The sequence below is a fragment of the Myotis yumanensis genome, unplaced genomic scaffold, assembly GCF_028538775.1.
Source record: "Myotis yumanensis isolate MYYU_CA2020_CCGP unplaced genomic scaffold, mMyoYum1.0.hap1 SCAF_15, whole genome shotgun sequence".
Classification (NCBI taxonomy): Eukaryota; Metazoa; Chordata; class Mammalia; order Chiroptera; family Vespertilionidae; genus Myotis; species Myotis yumanensis.
In genome coordinates, this window is record NW_027223766.1 from 28670348 (window position 1) to 28687353 (window position 17006).

The 17006-nt window shown below is 43.6% G+C and overlaps 1 protein-coding gene and 1 non-coding gene across 2 annotated transcripts in view; one reads left to right on the plus strand and one right to left on the minus strand.

Moving 5' to 3' along the window:
- Positions 1 to 4410: 4410 nt before the first annotated feature.
- LOC138993558 (small nucleolar RNA SNORA29) lies at positions 4411 to 4547 on the minus strand. The gene has a single exon (XR_011468285.1). It is a non-coding gene; the product is annotated as a small nucleolar RNA SNORA29 (small nucleolar RNA).
- An 11067-nt stretch (positions 4548 to 15614) lies between these two features.
- Positions 15615 to 17006, plus strand: part of SNTB1 (syntrophin beta 1) — a 200012-nt gene continuing 198620 nt past the window's right edge. The window contains exon 1 of the mRNA XM_070392404.1: positions 15615 to 16423. Within this exon, the coding sequence (XP_070248505.1) occupies positions 15859 to 16423 (565 nt within the window). The 5' untranslated portion in view covers positions 15615 to 15858. The remainder of the gene's footprint in view (positions 16424 to 17006) is intronic.

A 17006-nucleotide genomic window follows, 5' to 3' on the forward strand; every position in this document is an offset into this window, starting at 1 on the left:
ATAATTGTTTCTGAAATTATTGGAATTTTTACATATTATTGAGGTCAAAGGTGAGAGGGACATGTGAATCATATTTTGAAAGTTGGTGGCCTCAACAGAATTGGCACAGTAATGTACAGAGCAGTGATTTCTCCAGATTCTGGAGAAAAAAGCACTCTAGTTTGACTCACAGAACCTGAGGTATGATAACCTTGCTAAAGTAACACATTGGTAAGTTTTTGTGTCCTGATCAATAAGTGATCTTAACAATAGCTGACCTGCCTACCTTTCCAGGACATTTTAAGGATCAATATAAAAACATGTCTAAACAGTAATATAATGTAAAAATGAAAGACCTAAGAACGGTCGGGTAAACTGAACTTCTTATGATTACCTGGGAAAGGAATAGGTAGGCTGTTTCTCCTGGGAACCATCCAATCTCTGACCATCATTAGAATTTGCAGCCTTGAAATATGTACATGATTTGATCCTCCCCTGGATGAGGGAGAGGCAGGCTTTATTTCGCAAGACTGCTCAGAAACAGATCTGCTAGCTCCTTAAATTCTGCCCTTGCACCTGGGTTAGAAGCCTATGGTTGCTAAAGCTAATTTCTAAAATATTTATGAAGAGCAAAGTCCAGGAACTTATCAAGAAACATTCCCTGGGCTATGATTATAGAGAATACAGAGAATCCTGGAACTCCTATAGATTCAAACAATTTCAAACTTCAGCTCCATACGAGTTCCATTTTTAGCACTTTTTAGATAATGTTGTTTTGGTTTCTTTTCATTTGTTTTTGCTGCAAGTTTGTGGAATTGTTTGCCTCTTGATAACTGGGATTTGGGAAACGGATGGAAAATCACTATCTGATAGCTGTTCTGCGCCTTTTTTTTTCAGGAACCTAATATGAAAGCATCCGGTCTGGTGTTGAGCCACACAATGGAAAACAGAATGTCTAACCCCTTATTTCTGTCTGTTTTTGGGGCACGGATGGAGATTGGCTGAATACATCATGACATGGAAGAAAGGCCAGAGGGCTAGTTGCCAAAAATATCCTATGTTGTAACAATTATATTTATTGTAAGAACGGGATGGGTAGTCTTTGGAGCTCAGAGATTTGATTTTATGAGAACATGAAATTGTATCAATGTACTAAAGATAGGCTTACCAAAAGCAAACTTCTCAAAGACTGATAAAGAAATCCATATCTTCCAATTCAGTTACTTACTTTGGGAATTACAAAGTCATGATCTAAAAAACAAATCCAGCCTGTGTGAGTCTTTCATTTGCTTATCTTTTATTTTATTTATGGAACCAAGTGATATTTTATGTAAATATGAGTCAAAGTATTTTCAGTTTCATTGAGATATAATCTATAATAATAAAAGTATAATATGCAAATAGACCAAACGATCAAACAGCAGAATGACCGTCCAGATGACCTTCTGGACGACCATGCTATGACACACACTGGTGCCAGGCCAACCAAGGCGGGTGCGATGCGATTGGTTGGGGGCCCCACCATCACCCCTTGATCACTCCGCAGAAGGAGGCCCAGGCCACCAGCTAGCAATGTTGTGGTGGGTGTGCGGGGCTGGCCAGCGATTGTCCTGCAGAGGGAGGCCCAGGCCAGCCAAGCGATCACACCCCATGCCTGTCACCCACAGAGGAAGGCAACAGGTGGAGGGGGAGGGGGAACAGCGCCACACAGATGGCAAGCAGTCAGCGGTGGGGGCAGGGCCAGCTGCCGGCAGCTGGGGGAAGGAAAGCCCCGATAGGCCCTGATCGCAGGCCAGGCCTAGGGGCCCTACCTGAGGGGTCCTGGATTACGAGAGGGCACAGGTTGGGCTGAGGGACACTCCCCCCCCTCTCCTCCCCCCCCTGTGCATGAATTTCATGCACTGGGCCTCTAGTAGATATATAACATTGTGTAAATTTGAGATGTACAACATATTGATATATGTACTACTATATATTATAAAATGATTATCACAATACAGGTAGATAACACATCCATCACTTTACATAGTTATCTCTTGTTTATGCTGAGAACTTTAAGACCTACTCCCTTAGCAACCTTTGAATATAAAATATAGTATTGCTACCTATAGTCACCATGCTACATCTTAGATTCCCAGAACTTGTTCATCTTATAACTGAAAGTTTGTACCCTTTGACTACCTTCACCCACTCCTCCCTCCCACCAATCTATTCTTTGTTTCTATGAGTTTGTTTTTAGATGTTATAAGAGAGATCATGCAGTATTTGTCTTTCTTTGTCTGACTTATTTCACTTAGCATAATGCCCTCATGTTGTCACAAGTGGCAGAATTTCCTTCTTTTTATGACTGAATAATATTGCATTATATTTATATATTCCACAATTTCTTTAATCCTTTCATTGATGGACATCTGTTTCCATATCTTAGCTATTGTGAATAATGCTGAATATGGAAGGTCAGATATCTCAGATACCTCTTCTAGATTGTGATTTTGTTTTCTTCAGATAAATACCCAGAAGCAAGATTACTGGATCAAATGGTAATTCTATTGATAATTTTTTTTGCGGAATCACTATAGTATTCAGTAGAATTTTATATTCCCACCAACAATGCACAAGGATTCCCTTTTCTCCACATCCTCACCAGCACTTGTTAGCTCTTGCCTTTTTGATAATAGCACTTCTAATAGACTAAGCCAAATTTTAAAAGTCATTTATAAGTATACTCCTTGATTATCTTGGAAAACTGGAAGATCTGGTCCTTACGCTTTCCTAAATGCCAGCAATCATTGGCTGGTGCTGAGTATTGCTGGCCCTTTACAGGAAGTCTGTGTACTCTAGGTCCATTTGTTTCTCACCACTGATTATTCCCCAGCACTGGGGCCATTTGTCTTGGTACCTGTGTACGTTTTCTTTCTTTCTCTCTCTCTTTTTTTTTGTAATAGAGAAATATCACTTGTATACTTATGTCACTATCACAATTTGGAAAATGGAATAGAAAACTAGACACTGGAGAATTTCCAGAAAATTCATGTATCATCATAATCTTTATCATCATTAACCTACTGTCACAGCTACTCTTTTCTGTAAAGGAAGAACACAATAACATTAGCTTTGAAAAAATTTCAGAACTCCCTAATTATAATGGGCTTTTTATGACACAATCTAAGTTTACTCTAAGTAGATTCTATTGGGAAAGAAAGAAAGAAAGAAAGAAAGAAAGAAAGAAAGAAAGAAAGAAAGAAAGAAAGGAAGGAAGGAAGGAAGGAAGGAAGGAAGGAAGGAAGGAAGGAAGGAAGGAAGGAAGGAAAAATTTTTCAGTTGCTTGACTTTCCAGAAAGAAAATAAATGGCAATAAAGTGTTTTTTACATTCGTGAAAAATAGGACTCCCTTACTCTGACTGAAGCCACTTTTTACTTGGGGCCATTGGTATTGTTGACACTAAGAGGAACAACCACAGTGTTTTAACCTTTCAGAAAGCCTGGGGGACAGAGTTTAAAACATAGCAATGTTAGGGCTGCCAAAGTTCGCTCTTTGGAAGACAGGTTGATCCTCCTGGGGGCTTCCCTTTACAAATAATTTTAAAGGCTCTCACTCAGAGGACCACGGGATGTAAAATCTGAGTTCAATCGACTGAAGCCTAAAATGTGGCAAAGGTGGCAGTGTGACCCAGAGGAAAGAGATGTGGTGTGGAATTTGTTAAACTTAAGTCTGAATTCCAATCCCTCCACCCCAAACCCCTGTGTCCTTGGGTGGGTTTCCTTATTTCTCTGTGTTCCAAGTTTCCATTTTTGAAACTTGGATGATGTCTGCTTCACAGAGTGAATATTGCATGAGAAAATATAAACCGACCCTTTGTAAACACTTTTGAATATTGTTGGTTCTGATTCTTCTTTGTTTGTTTCCTTTATCTATAATGATGAGAGCTACCATGAACTAGAATGCTTATTTGTCAGACCATTGCCCCTTAACCTGACTTCAATGTTCATGTTTTTAAGACCCTCCCAATACTTTCCCTAGCACTTTAATCATCCTTTTTCTGTAAAGGGCCAAATTAGAAATATTTTGACATTTTTGACTATTGCTATAATCAAAAGGCTCAAAGTTCAGAGGGTTCTAAAGTCTCTGTCATGATTAGTCAACTCTGCCTTCCAATGTAGTATATAAAAACTGCCATAGACAATATATAGACAAACGTGTGTGGTTGTGTTCCAATAAAACTTTACTTACAAAAGCAAACAGCTAGATCAGGGGCCATAGTTTGCCAATCCTTGCACTTGACTATGAATCTTCAGCATCCTATACATAGATCTTGTTATCCTAAGGCATTGATGGCAAACCTATGACACACGTGTCAGAGGTGACACGCGAACTCATTATTTTGATTGATTTTTCTTTGTTAAATGGCATTTTTTTTTTTTTTATTTATTTTTTTTTTGTTTAGCCATTTCATATAGAAGGAGGACACAAACAAGCCCTCCCCCTTCAGATCATGGCGATGTTACTCTATCCCATAAGCAGAGCCACCAAAATCTACTGGGAGAAAATGTGGCAGTCAAATGGGGAAAAATGGCATTTAAATATATAAAAGAAATATCAAAAATATAAGTCTTTGTTTTAATATGATTGCAAATATCAAAAAAATTCTATATGTGACACGGCACCAGAGTTAAGTTAGGGTTTTTCAAAATGCTGACACGCCAAGCTCAAAAGGTTCGCCATCACTGACCTAAGGCACAGTTAAAATTCCAATTTGTTTTAGGAATGAGGGAGAGAGGCAAAGAGGAAAGGAGGAAAGAAATAGCAAGAGAATGCAAAATGAATTTATATGCTGTATACTGTTATATTTAACTAGTTGCAGAGAAGTTTCTTTTTCTTGTCTTAAGCTACACACCTGAACTAGAACATTTAGCACTTTTTAGCTCTGTCACAACTAGTTAATGTTTATCGATCGCCTTTTTTTACTCAGTGTGGGCTTTGTGTCAAGTGCTTTACATGCACTATTTTATTTACTTCTTGCAATAATGTTCTGAGATAAAATAATTTTTAAACATATTTTATAGGGAGTTAAACTGAAGCTTCAAAATGTTAAATACTTTCCCTGGTGTCCCAGAGCCAACAAATTAGCTGGGAGTTAAATCTAGGCATTTTGACCTTACAATTGCTTACCCTGTTCGCCTCAGTTTCTTTATACATAAAAAAAATGGATTACCCCTTTACACTCTGCTTCATTGGAAAGATTACAACAGTGAAAGTATCTGAAAGTGCCTGGGTCAGCATCAGAAAGCACCGAATCAGTTCCTTTTTCTTTCTCTACCCTGCCATTCGTGATTACCCAGTAACTATTAAATATTTATTGAGTTCCCACTGTTTTGTTGGTTTGACTGGTCTAGAGCCACCAATTTCTAGGAAAAATAATTTTAGTCTTGGCTTTCCCCCCAAGGATATGTGGCCCTAGAAAGTGTTTGGCTTTGGATTTCCACATCTATAAAATGTCAAGTATCTGCTTGGCCTTTCTTTTTTTAATCCTCACCTGAGGATATGTATTTATTGATTTTTGGAGAAAGAAGAAGGGAGGAAGGGAGGGAAAGAGAGAGAGAGAGAGAGAGAGAGAGAGAGAGAGAAACATGAATGTGAGAGAGAAACAACCATCATCACCTGGTTGCCTCTCTTATGTGCCCTGACCAGAAATCAAACCTGCAACCTTTTGGTGAATGGCACAATGCTCCAACCAAGTGAGCCATCCAGCCAGGGCTCTGCCATTCTTAAAATGTGCTTTATTTGTATTAGAACCCCCTTGATACAATGTACATTGCCAGACCTTTCCCAAGACCAAAATCCTCAAAATCTTTTGGGGCAAACTTGGGTTTCTGTATTATTATCCCTAATTCTATTTTGAAACTAAAGTATGAAACCTATCAAGAATCATACAACAAACCCCCATCTACCATCCACTAGATTAATTTATTAATCTTTCCATAAATGCTTCAAAGGTCGCTCTTTCTTACTCTCTCTTTTTCACTCCATATTTTGAAAGTCGCTTCATAGTTTACACATTTTCTTGATAATTCCTTCGTCCTTCATTTGAAAGTCAGTTACAAGCATAATTTCATTCCTCACTAAACATATCAATACATATCCTCTAAGAAAAAGGAATTCTACAACCATAGTGCCATTATCACAGCAGAGGAATTTCACTGACATTGATACAATTATATTACCACATACACGGTCTACATTTATGTCTTGAATTGTCACACAAAAAATGCCCTATAATTTCTCTTTGACGATCCAATCCAAGATCTTGCATTTTATTTTGTTTTCATGTCTCTTTAGCTTCCTTTCCTTTAGAAAATTCCACTCTGCTTTTTGTTTTACATGACTTGACATTTTTGAGGCGCATAGGCCACTTGCTTTGTAGAATTTGTCACCATCTGGATCTGCTTGCTTTCCCATATCTAGATATTTGCATGGCAGATTAGATCAGGCATCTACATGGTACTCTGTGCACCTTTATTGGAATATAATCTAAGGACAAAAGAAATTGCAAAGACATTTTGAACTTACTAAGTAGGGTTGTTGTTGGTATTCCTATTGCAATAGTAATTCTGAGACAATTCCTTTCTATATTGTAGGATACAGAAAAATGAATATATTGACATTTTTGAAAATGAGATTTCTCACATTGAGAGACAAATATAGATTAAGGGAAAGTAAGGAAGTACCTCATGGTGTTGGATTTTAATTGGAATGTGAATATAAATTCTATCTTTTATAATAGTAGAAATAAGCATATTTAGTCTTCAGATCTTGGTTTTTAAATAATACCTTATACTGAAAGGAGCTAGGGATCCTTAAGGAATGGTTGATCCAGGGCTAGGCAGATAAAATACAAGTGGATCCTGGAATAGCCAGAAAACAAAAGAAAAAGAAAAATGTGCTTAAAGACAATAGGTGCCTGTCAAGAGAAACAGCAGTGAACTTGAAGAGGCTCATATTGGCCAAATTTGGTATATCTGAGCAGAAAACAAAATAATGATATTAATGGATTATAGCATTTTAAGTAAGAATCCATTTTATAGTGAAATCAAAAGAACAGCAACAAAAATAATTAAATAGAGAACTTTAGAAGCATGTCTGCCAATAAATATAGAAGGAATTGTTGAATTCAATACCTATCTTTTTAACATGCTCTCTATATGGTTCTAATTCCCTCCAGAATTTGGGAACAACTGTCAGATGTTACCTTGAAGCTCTTTAAGTCCATACCTGCCATAAAATCTTAAACATAGTCCCTGCCCTGAAGAAACTAATACTTAACTGAACTATATGAAAAATGAAATTCTAGTCGGCCTGTGAAGATGTGTTTCCTCCTTTCAAATACTTCTGAAAGTCTTTTTCTTTTTTTTTCCACTGTTTTCTGCACCCAGCCTTCGGGTTACTCCTGCATCTTGCCATTCTATTCTAGTGTGGTCCTAAGAGAATTCCTTCCCCCTCGTTGCCACGGTCATTTCCTGCCCCTACGGTGCAAAGCCTTTACACCCATGGGGATGGGCAAAGGCTGCCTGGGACTGGCTCCAGGCCCTGCCTTTTGATGGCTCCAGCTTCTTTGTTCTTTCAGCAGGCAGACCAGAGCTTTGAGGCATCGAGTGCCTCCTTGGAGTTTAGTCCAGTGGACACTGTATATACACACAATGTCTTGTGATGCCTCGGAGGGCTTGATTTTTCATTTCATAAGTAGGCCAGTAGCCCTTTGACTTTAAATGTGTGTTCTGCCTCTGGGCTTCCAAGTTTTGCAGTTAATTGGGGCTATTTTTATACAGTTCTAGTTAATTATGCAAAGAAGCAATTCAAAAGTTCGCAGAGTTGTGAAGTACTCTCTCCATAGTAAAGCTGGCCTTTGCTCTCCACATCCAAATCTATTGCCGAGCCTTGTCAATTCTTCTTTCAACATTTCACAAGCATCATTCTTTGACTTTTCATTTTCTTGCTATCATTACCAAGGAGCCATGACTGAGTTCTCCCTAACATTTCTCCCTTGATCACATTAGGCTCTAATTTAAGCAAATGACTCCAAAATGTTCTTATCCAGGCCCTGGACTTCAATGCTTTAGGATACTACTTGTTACTTGCTCTACTATTCCCTCAATCTCAACAAGTCTAAAAGGAGCCAATGCCACCTCTGGATGAGTTCTGTCACCCTCTTCCTGGCCACCTAAGCTCATGCCTAGTTTCTCATAACAATTAAAAAGCATGAGTTTCAGAGTCAAACAGAACTAAGTTAATATCAGGCTTGAATTGCAACTTATCAACAGTGTGACTTGTTGGACTCAACATTCTCATCTGTAACCTGGGGATAACCTTACGTACGTCAAATGATTGTAGTATGTAACCAATGACATATGTTATGCTCATACAGGGCTTAACATAGTGTAAAGATTTAATGAAATCAAATGATTAATTCATTGGTTTCTCCTCCTCTTCCTAGTTCTCTATCCAGTAAATTATCACAATCTGTTCAACCTTTCTTTAAACTATCTCTTTTATTTCCACACAAATATCCCTGCCTAGGCTATTGAACAATCTTTCTATTTTCCTGTCTTCAATACCCCCAAAGACTTGTGTCCTTTTTTGTTTAATTTAAATTATTTATTGTTTAAAGTATTACATATGCCTCCTATGTCTCCTCTCCTCCCACCCCCCCCCCCCCCCATTGACCTCTCCCGGGCTGTTCCCACCCCCCAGCACATGCCCTCATCCCCTTACTGTCTGTGTCCATGGGTTATGCTTATATCCTGCATAAAAGTCCTTTAGCTGATCTCTTACCCTCCCCATTTGTGTTCTTATGTATGCAATAAATCATGCTGAGGCACTTCAATCCTTCCCACCTAATCCATTCCTCATTCTGTCAAGTGGTTTATCTTCCCCAGTATCTTTTTTTCATTATATCTCCCCTTTGATTGGGAAGAATCAGTGGCTTCCCAGTACATTTAGGATAAATTCCACAGATAGAGTAGAAGAGTAGATAGGTTCCAACCTACCTATAGTGGAGAGCTAGCATGTGGTCTGGCCCAACCCTCCTGCCTGCCTTCTTCTGGTAATTGTATCTCTTTCTTTTGGTGAATTCTTTATCATTCCCATTCCAATCACGGGGCTCTACTGCGGACTGCCAATCACAGTATCTATCTGGGGCCACCAGGGTAGATATGTGACCTAAGCTGAGCCATCTGAGTTCTTTCTTCCTTTGGATCCTTTTCTAATTGAGACGAGGAGAAAAGAGCCCTTTTCTTCCTAGAAGCCAAGCTGCCAGTGGCCATGGTTTGGCCTTGTGCACTGAGAGGATCAAGTGTGCTAGAATCAATTCCAGCTGCTCTTGAGGTTAGCCTTTCTCTCACCATTAGTGGATTGGCAATGTGAGCCGGTGTATTTTCTCCTTGGTGATTAATGTCATTTGAGATTTTATCATTTGGAGCCAAACATTCTGATTAATAATACTATCTTTTCACCAGATCCCTATCTTATTTCTTTCCCATACCCATCCATGCCGATCAACCCACTGCTCAATAAAGATAATCTGTACCTCACTTTCTTCCTGCTTTGACCAAATTGTTTCTCCTGCTAGGAATGGTTGTTCTCTCTTATCTCATCCTCCAAAGTCTGCACTTCCTTAGGACTCGGCTCAAAGCCTTCCTCTTTTATGAAGCCCAGTTTTTCTGCCACAAACAAGCTTCCTTAGCTTCACATTTAAACTCTAGATCCTAAAAACTAAAGTCATCTGATATTTATTTGCTAATTGGGTCATTATTCCTTGCTATTTCCTATCAAACTACCAAATTAGATAAAAGTTCCAGGATCAACTGAGGTCTAGAAGTGAAGAGACTAGTTCCAAATCACAAACCCAATTGGAAGCAGAATACATTGAAGTGTCCTTAAAAATACTCATGTTTGACTGATGATAGCAGAGGAATACATTGAAAAGGAAAAAACAAGAGCCAGGAACTTAAATTACCCCCAAATTTCTAGATTGCCAGCGGTTTTGAGGAAAAGATAGACCATAAATTGAAGAAAGTACTAGAATGTGCTAAATGATGAAAAATACAAGACCATAAACATTCCATGATCTGGAAGTATTACTAGGCATCAAAAATGTTGGTGTAACTTTCACAAGACCTATAGGGCAGTCAAAGAGGTAAGACTCTTGCCAGAGAAAGCAGAAGGGTGGGAAGTGTGGTATTTGGGAACAACTGGAGTTAGGAAATAGAAGGAATAGATGAGAATTCAATCCAGAAGAAAAGAGGATCTATATGTAGCCATATTGGTGGACTAAGAGTTTAGTACAAAGGGTTAATGGAGAGATTACCTGGAGGGATTCCACAGCAGTGGGAGGGAATACATTGGGTGATGAAAGATAATGGGCTATCAGGTTGGGAGGTAGAGTACAGGAAGAAGTTTCTTGTAGATCAAGGGAGAGTGCACAGGAATGAGTCCATAAGAAGTAGAGATGGTGTGGGAAAGTTAGACAGTTTCCCTCACATATAGACCTCTGTTTCCAAAGGTTCCAAAAGTAAGTTAATAATCTGCCTCTTTTGAAGTTTGAAGGGTAGTCTAGCAAGATCCTGAAATATTTATTGAAATTTCATTTACTATGTTTTTAAAGCTGTGTATGGGAGAAACTTCAATTTCTTATACCTCTTCATTTTTGTACCAGGAAATCTTGTATGCCTATTTAGGCCAAGTTTCCAGAAAGTTTCTAGAATATGTTCAATGTCTTTAATATGGGATCTAACCTAGCAGTCTACAGTTTTTAAAAAAAAGAATCAAAGGTATGAACCCTTAGGAAAAATGATAAATTTATATTGTATATATTAAAAGACTGGTAGAAGATTTGTTTCAACAGCAGGTTGTTGTGAAGGAAGGAAAGGGAGTAGAACTCAATAACAGAAGGTGGAGGACAAACACCGAAGTACTTTAAATTCATCCTTGGGCTAGTCTGGTCCTGGAAAAGTCCCCTCTGCAACATTCTAAACACAGTGAGCAATCAAATAACTCTCACCTGAATGACTGGCTGGATGATAGTATAGGTTGTGGTCTATCTGGTTTACCAAGGATCCGCCCAGGTAAGTGACAGGTATTTGCAATACAGAGTATTTGCCAACCCATTTAATATTGATGATGTACCTGTTAGCACACCAGAGAAGAAGGAACCTGCTCAGCTTTCTGGTCCTGGGTCATCCCTCAATCTCAGTGCTTCATCTTTAAAATAAGAATCACTAACCATGCATTATGATTTTATAAGAGTAGGTAGTCAATTCAACATGTGTTTATATAGGTCAGACTCACTTTAAGAGATGTACTTTTCTAGCACCTCTCCTGCTCCTCTCTCATTCTGTTCTTTAATTTATCCCCAGATATTCAGGAGCTCTCCACTTCCTTTTCACTATTTACCTTGTTTCCACTGTTCATCCTGTATATTGGATAATTGCCCTAAAGATGCTCAATCTACTATTTGGACCATGTGCTCTAACCAGTAGAAGTTTATTCAGTAGTCAATGGGAAGTATTTAAAGTCAAGATTCTCCCTGATATTCCAAAATGCATGGTTGTTGGACCTCAAAGAAGACAAGAAGGATGGTCTGTGTCTCAATCCTCCAGAGCCTTACCTGGAATCTGGTCCAGCCTATCTCCCTGATCTTCTCTCCTACCTCTCTCTTCCTCCCATGGGTTGCCAAAGCCACCCTGACCTGCTTTTGGTCCCTTGAACCAGACAAGCTTGGTTCTGTCTCAGGTGCTTTGCACTGGTTCTTCCTTCTCTCTGGAACCTCTTTTCTAGGTCTTTGCAAGACTCTTCTTATCATCTATGTATCAGCCTCAAAATCACCTTCTCACAGGGGCTTTTCTTAACAGCCATCGTCCCCAAGGTGTCCCTTGCCCTTAGTCATTCTTGATCCTACTACTCTTTTTTAATTTCTTCCTAGCATTTACTTCTCCAGGGAAGTATCTTATGTTTGCAGTCTCTCTCTGTCTCCCACTTACTACCCACTACAGTGTAAGTCTCAGAGGGTACATCTTTGCCACTTTGTCGGCTCCCATTACTGTAGTACCTAGAACAGTGCCTGGGACATGGTAGTAGAAGCACAGTGACACTTTGTGGAATGAATGGATGGACACAGCTCTTTCCCACTGGAGGCAGGGGCATGTATCCTTGGCTCTGTGGAGCTGAGGATTGTGTGCCTTGTTCTTGCAAGTCCAAGTCCACCCAAACATCTGTAGAAAATGCACCTCTCATGGGAAAGAGGCATACACTGAAGAATCCCAATTTAGGACAGAAGGAGGAGACAGAACAAGAGACAGAGCTAAGCAAAAGAAATCTGGTTAAAAGCGGAGTGGAGTAGGGCTTCAGGTGTAATCCTATATAATAAAAGTCTAATATGCTAAGTGTCCAGTCGACTGGTCAGCTGTTCAACCAATCAAAGCATAATATGCTAATGATATGCTAAGGCCGCTCAACAGCTCACTATAATGTGCACTGACCACCAGGGGGCAGATGCTCTGACCGGTAGGTTAGCTTGCTGCTGGGGTATGGCCTATCGGGACTGAGCGAGATGGGCCTGACATGCCCTGGAGCCCTCCCTCGGCCCCTCCCCAGCTGGCCAACCCTCCCCATCCTGCAACCCTCCCCCTCCTGCATCCTTCCCCAGTTCTGATCATGCACTGGTGGTGTTTCTGGCCTGGCCTGCACCCTCTCTCAATATGTGAACTCTTAGGGGATGTCAGAAAGCAAGTTTTAGCCTGATCCCACAGGCCAGGCCCAGGGACCCCACTGGTACACGAATTCGTGCACCGGGCCTCTAGTGTATAGAATATTGAAGTTGAACAGGTAGCCATGGTAATGCAGTTGTGACTTTGCCACAAACTCCCTAAGTGGCCTTGGGTCTGCCATTGCTCTACTCTGAGCCACACTTACAAAAAAGAGGAAGCTGGAAATCTCTTTGGTCCTTTCTAGTGACAATTCATTATAAAGGGAGGCCTAGGAGAGTATAGTCGGTGCTAATGGTGAGTATTAACCTTGACTGCAGTGTGGTAGTTCCACCCAGAACTAAGAAATGAGGTCAATAAGGTTTACCTTTAAGAATCAGTATCACTAATCAGAGGCCAGATATGCTGGGCTATCTGAGGGATAAGCTGGGGCTTCTAGGCCAGCAAACCCCCAGCAGTTGCCAATTTCAACATATTAACATGTCTGAAGAAAAAAAAAAAGTGTCAATTAGGGGAGTGCAGGGTATTCTCTAACCTTGGAAAGGAGAGGCCAGGACTGGCTGGGCCCTCTTACATGTGGTCAAGGAGAAGAGCCTTGACCCTCAGAGCTTCCGTCCCCAGAGAAAGGCTGGCCTCAGTGCCAGATGAGCACTGCAGCTAACAGGCTCTGAGCATTTTCAGAAGAATGGAGGACAGTGGTTGAATTCAGACTGTTCATTGCTGGCTTCAAACCTTGACTACCACTTGCTAGCTACATGACTAAGTATTATAGGAGGCAAGTTCTTAAACAAGTATCCCCCCCGTTTCTTACTGTGTACCGGGAGTGATGATAATGGCAAGTATCCCCAAAAATTTCTGGAAGGATACAGTACTATGTGTAAAGCACTTAGAACAGGGGTCTGTTATTATACTTTCATTGGCAAAGCCATCCTCTGGCTATCACGCTCGTCGCCGGTTTAATATCAAATATCTGTCTTCCCTCTTTCTGATGCTACTTTCAACAAGCAACCTACTCCTTCCCATGTGGGTTTGCTTACACAGAAAAAAAGTGCTTATCACAGAGCTTCTGAGAAATTCCCGTTGCAGAGCCTGCAATATCTTATGGCAGAACTGATACATTATCTCTAGTTACGCCTGGGCCTCGCAATTTGCTGGACCACAGAGGCAAAAGGCACAGGGTATGATGTGAATGGAGGGTTTGGGGCCAGAGGCAGATCAGTGTTGATTTCTAAGCCATCCCACTGGCATTCTGGTACCCACCTCTACCTTAGTCTGCTGGGGTTAGAACGCAGACACTCTGATTTCCTGGAGAGTGATGCATGTGACTCCTCAGTCCCCAAGGCAGAGGACAGTCCTTGCTGCTTTCCCACCCAGCAGTGGTGTCACCTGTATCAGCTCCCTGTCTGATCCTGTGCATAGAAGCTGCAGGCCCTGCCTTGGGAACCTTCATAGATGAGAATAAAAAAGCTTTTGGGAAAACTGGTGGGTGAAAACTATAGAAAAGAAGAATCATTAATCCAAGGGCCCCACTGATCTGTCTGCAGTGACTTTCCCTGCTCCTCCTCGTCCAAAAAAAAAAAAAAAAAATCCAAATGTTTTCATTTCCTTCGGGGACCCTCCTGGAATACCATCCAACCCTTTAGGGGTTTGTCTGAGTTTTTAAGCGTTCTCCATTAAAAGGGTGAGTCATTCTGGAAGGGTTAGAGAACTTTCAGTGATGATACACATCAGTGGAAATGTGTTCAATATTTCTTTCCTCCTGACACCTTGCTGGATTGGGTTTACCTTTAGGAATTTGCAGCTTTGTGAGTTTGTTTATGGAGAGAAGGGAGAGGGAGGTGAGAAGGGGAGGTAAAGGAGAAGTGAAATCCTTGGAGAGGCCCAGGAGATCTGCTCAGTGTGGGGATAGACCTGAGAGGCTGAAGGACCAGGAGGACTCTGGGAGGTTGAGCTATGAGATGGGTTATGTTGGCATTTCCGAGTTGACCTGGGAAAGTAACTAACAATTATAATATTGTTCCCCTGGAAAAGGCAGCTTGAGTTCTAAATAAGCAACTCAGAAAGGAACTTCTGAGATACAACCCACTGCACCTGAGTTCTTAAACGGGGGCTTCCTAGCATAAATCTTGGGAAGAAAGTCCGGGAAGCACGTGGTGTGACATTAGGGGCTGGGGGTGAAGGGTAGGCGAGAGGCACCGAGCATATAATGTGTGAGAGCTGGAAGAATATTTGTCCCTGGGTCTGGGGCAGGCCGTGACCTGCTGAACAACCCGGCCAGCAGATACCTCTCCAGAGACCCGGCAGGAGGATGTCCTGCATTGAAGGAGAGGAAGTTTGGGGGAATTGGGTTATGCTGACGTTTCATTCTGGGTTCTTGGGACAGCCTTCCCTCTCCACTCTCAGAGGACTCCTCTGCCTGAGTCCACCTGGGAGTCCCTGAGAAGGAGTGACAGGTAAGAACTCAGCGGGAGAAGCCACGTCTTGGTTTGAGGGTTGGGACTGAGGGACAATGCCAGGGAGGATGTGAAAGGGCAGGGGGCTCAGGCACATCCAGCGAGGGGACCACGGCGGGACACGCAGACCCAGCAAAAGTGCGGGTGGGAGCCCGCGGGGAAGGGCGAGTCCAGAGGAGAGGGCTGCGCGGGGTGGAGAGCAGGCGCCAGGGAAGCTGTCCCTGCGGCGACGTGCGCTCGGAGGAGGGAGGCGGGGAGGGTCGGCGCCCACGGGCTCCGGTGACAGGTGAGCGCGCGGACCCCGCCCTGGCGCGGCCCGTGAGCCTGCCTCCTACCGGCTGTCCGCGGCGCTCGGCTCCTCTGGGCTCCCCTGGCTTTGGGGTTTTGCAACTGGCAGCTGGCGTTTTCTCTCCCCTCCCCTCGTTCAGGCTCTCCTTCTTTTAGGTTGCTCCACCCCGCCCAGGATCCGGCAAGGGGGAACCGGCTGGGCTGCGGCTGCCAACTCGCGCCCAGCGCGCCCGCGAACGCCCGGAGCCGAGTCCCGCGCGCTGCCTCCTCCCCGCCGGGCGCCTGCTCCTCGCGCCCCCGGGCCCCGCGGCCTCCCGGTGGAACCCTTCCCCACTTTCCCCCCGGTTTTGCAATCACATGGCATTTTAAGAATGCCGGAAAGATGGCGGTAGCGGCGGCGGCGGCAGCGGCGGGGCCGGCGGGCGGGGGCGGCGGCCGGGCGCAGCGGAGCGGGCTGCTGGAAGTTTTGGTGCGGGATCGCTGGCACAAAGTTCTGGTGAACTTGAGCGAGGACGCCCTGGTTCTGAGCTGCGAGGAGGGCGCCGCGGCGTACAACGGCATCGGGACCGCCACCAATGGCTCGTTCTGCAGGGGCCCCGGGCACCCCGGCACGGGCGGCGCGCAGCCCCCCGACTCGCCGGCCGGGGTGCGCACCGCCTTCACCGACCTGCCCGAGCAGGTGCCCGAATCCATCTCGAACCAAAAGCGTGGCGTGAAGGTGCTGAAGCAGGAGCTGGGCGGGCTGGGCATCAGCATCAAGGGGGGCAAGGAGAACAAGATGCCCATCCTCATCAGCAAGATCTTCAAGGGGCTGGCGGCGGACCAGACCCAAGCCCTGTACGTGGGCGACGCCATCCTGTCGGTGAACGGCGCCGACCTGCGGGACGCCACCCACGATGAGGCGGTGCAGGCGCTGAAGCGCGCGGGCAAGGAGGTGCTGCTGGAAGGTAAGGGGTTAACGCGGCGCGCGGGCCGTGCCAGGCGCGCACACCCACTCCCCCTCCCAGGGCGCCCGCACTGGCACCCGCAGGCTGTCACACCCCAGGGGGCCCGGGTGCTGTGGGTGACCTGGAGTTTTAACAACTTTTACCCACACGGGGGCAACTGGTCCCCTCCCTAGAATCGTTCCAGGCTTTGACCGGGCAGGGAGGTGTGAAAGGCCAGTGTTTTTTGAACTTCTACTACGCGCCAAGCACCGGATCCCATGCTTAGTGCACCTCGCCTCATTGTAATCTGCAGATAATCCACGTGGAGTGCAGGGACTGGGAAGTGGCGCTGGCAAGGGAGGGCAGACGGAGAGAGTCACCATCCACGCTAGGAAGCTGGCTCACTGAGTAATCACAGCCCTGATAGTTTTCCTCTTTGGCAGTTTCCTCCTCAGAAGCCTGGACAGCCCAGCGTAAAGGGCTGAATCATCAAGGGGCCTGAGAGGGGTGGCAGCTTTTGAATGCTGGAACTCCCACCACCCTTCTCCACTGCCCTGCTTCCAACGTGGAAACTGGGGTTCTGGCTGGGAGGTGTGCCAGGGGC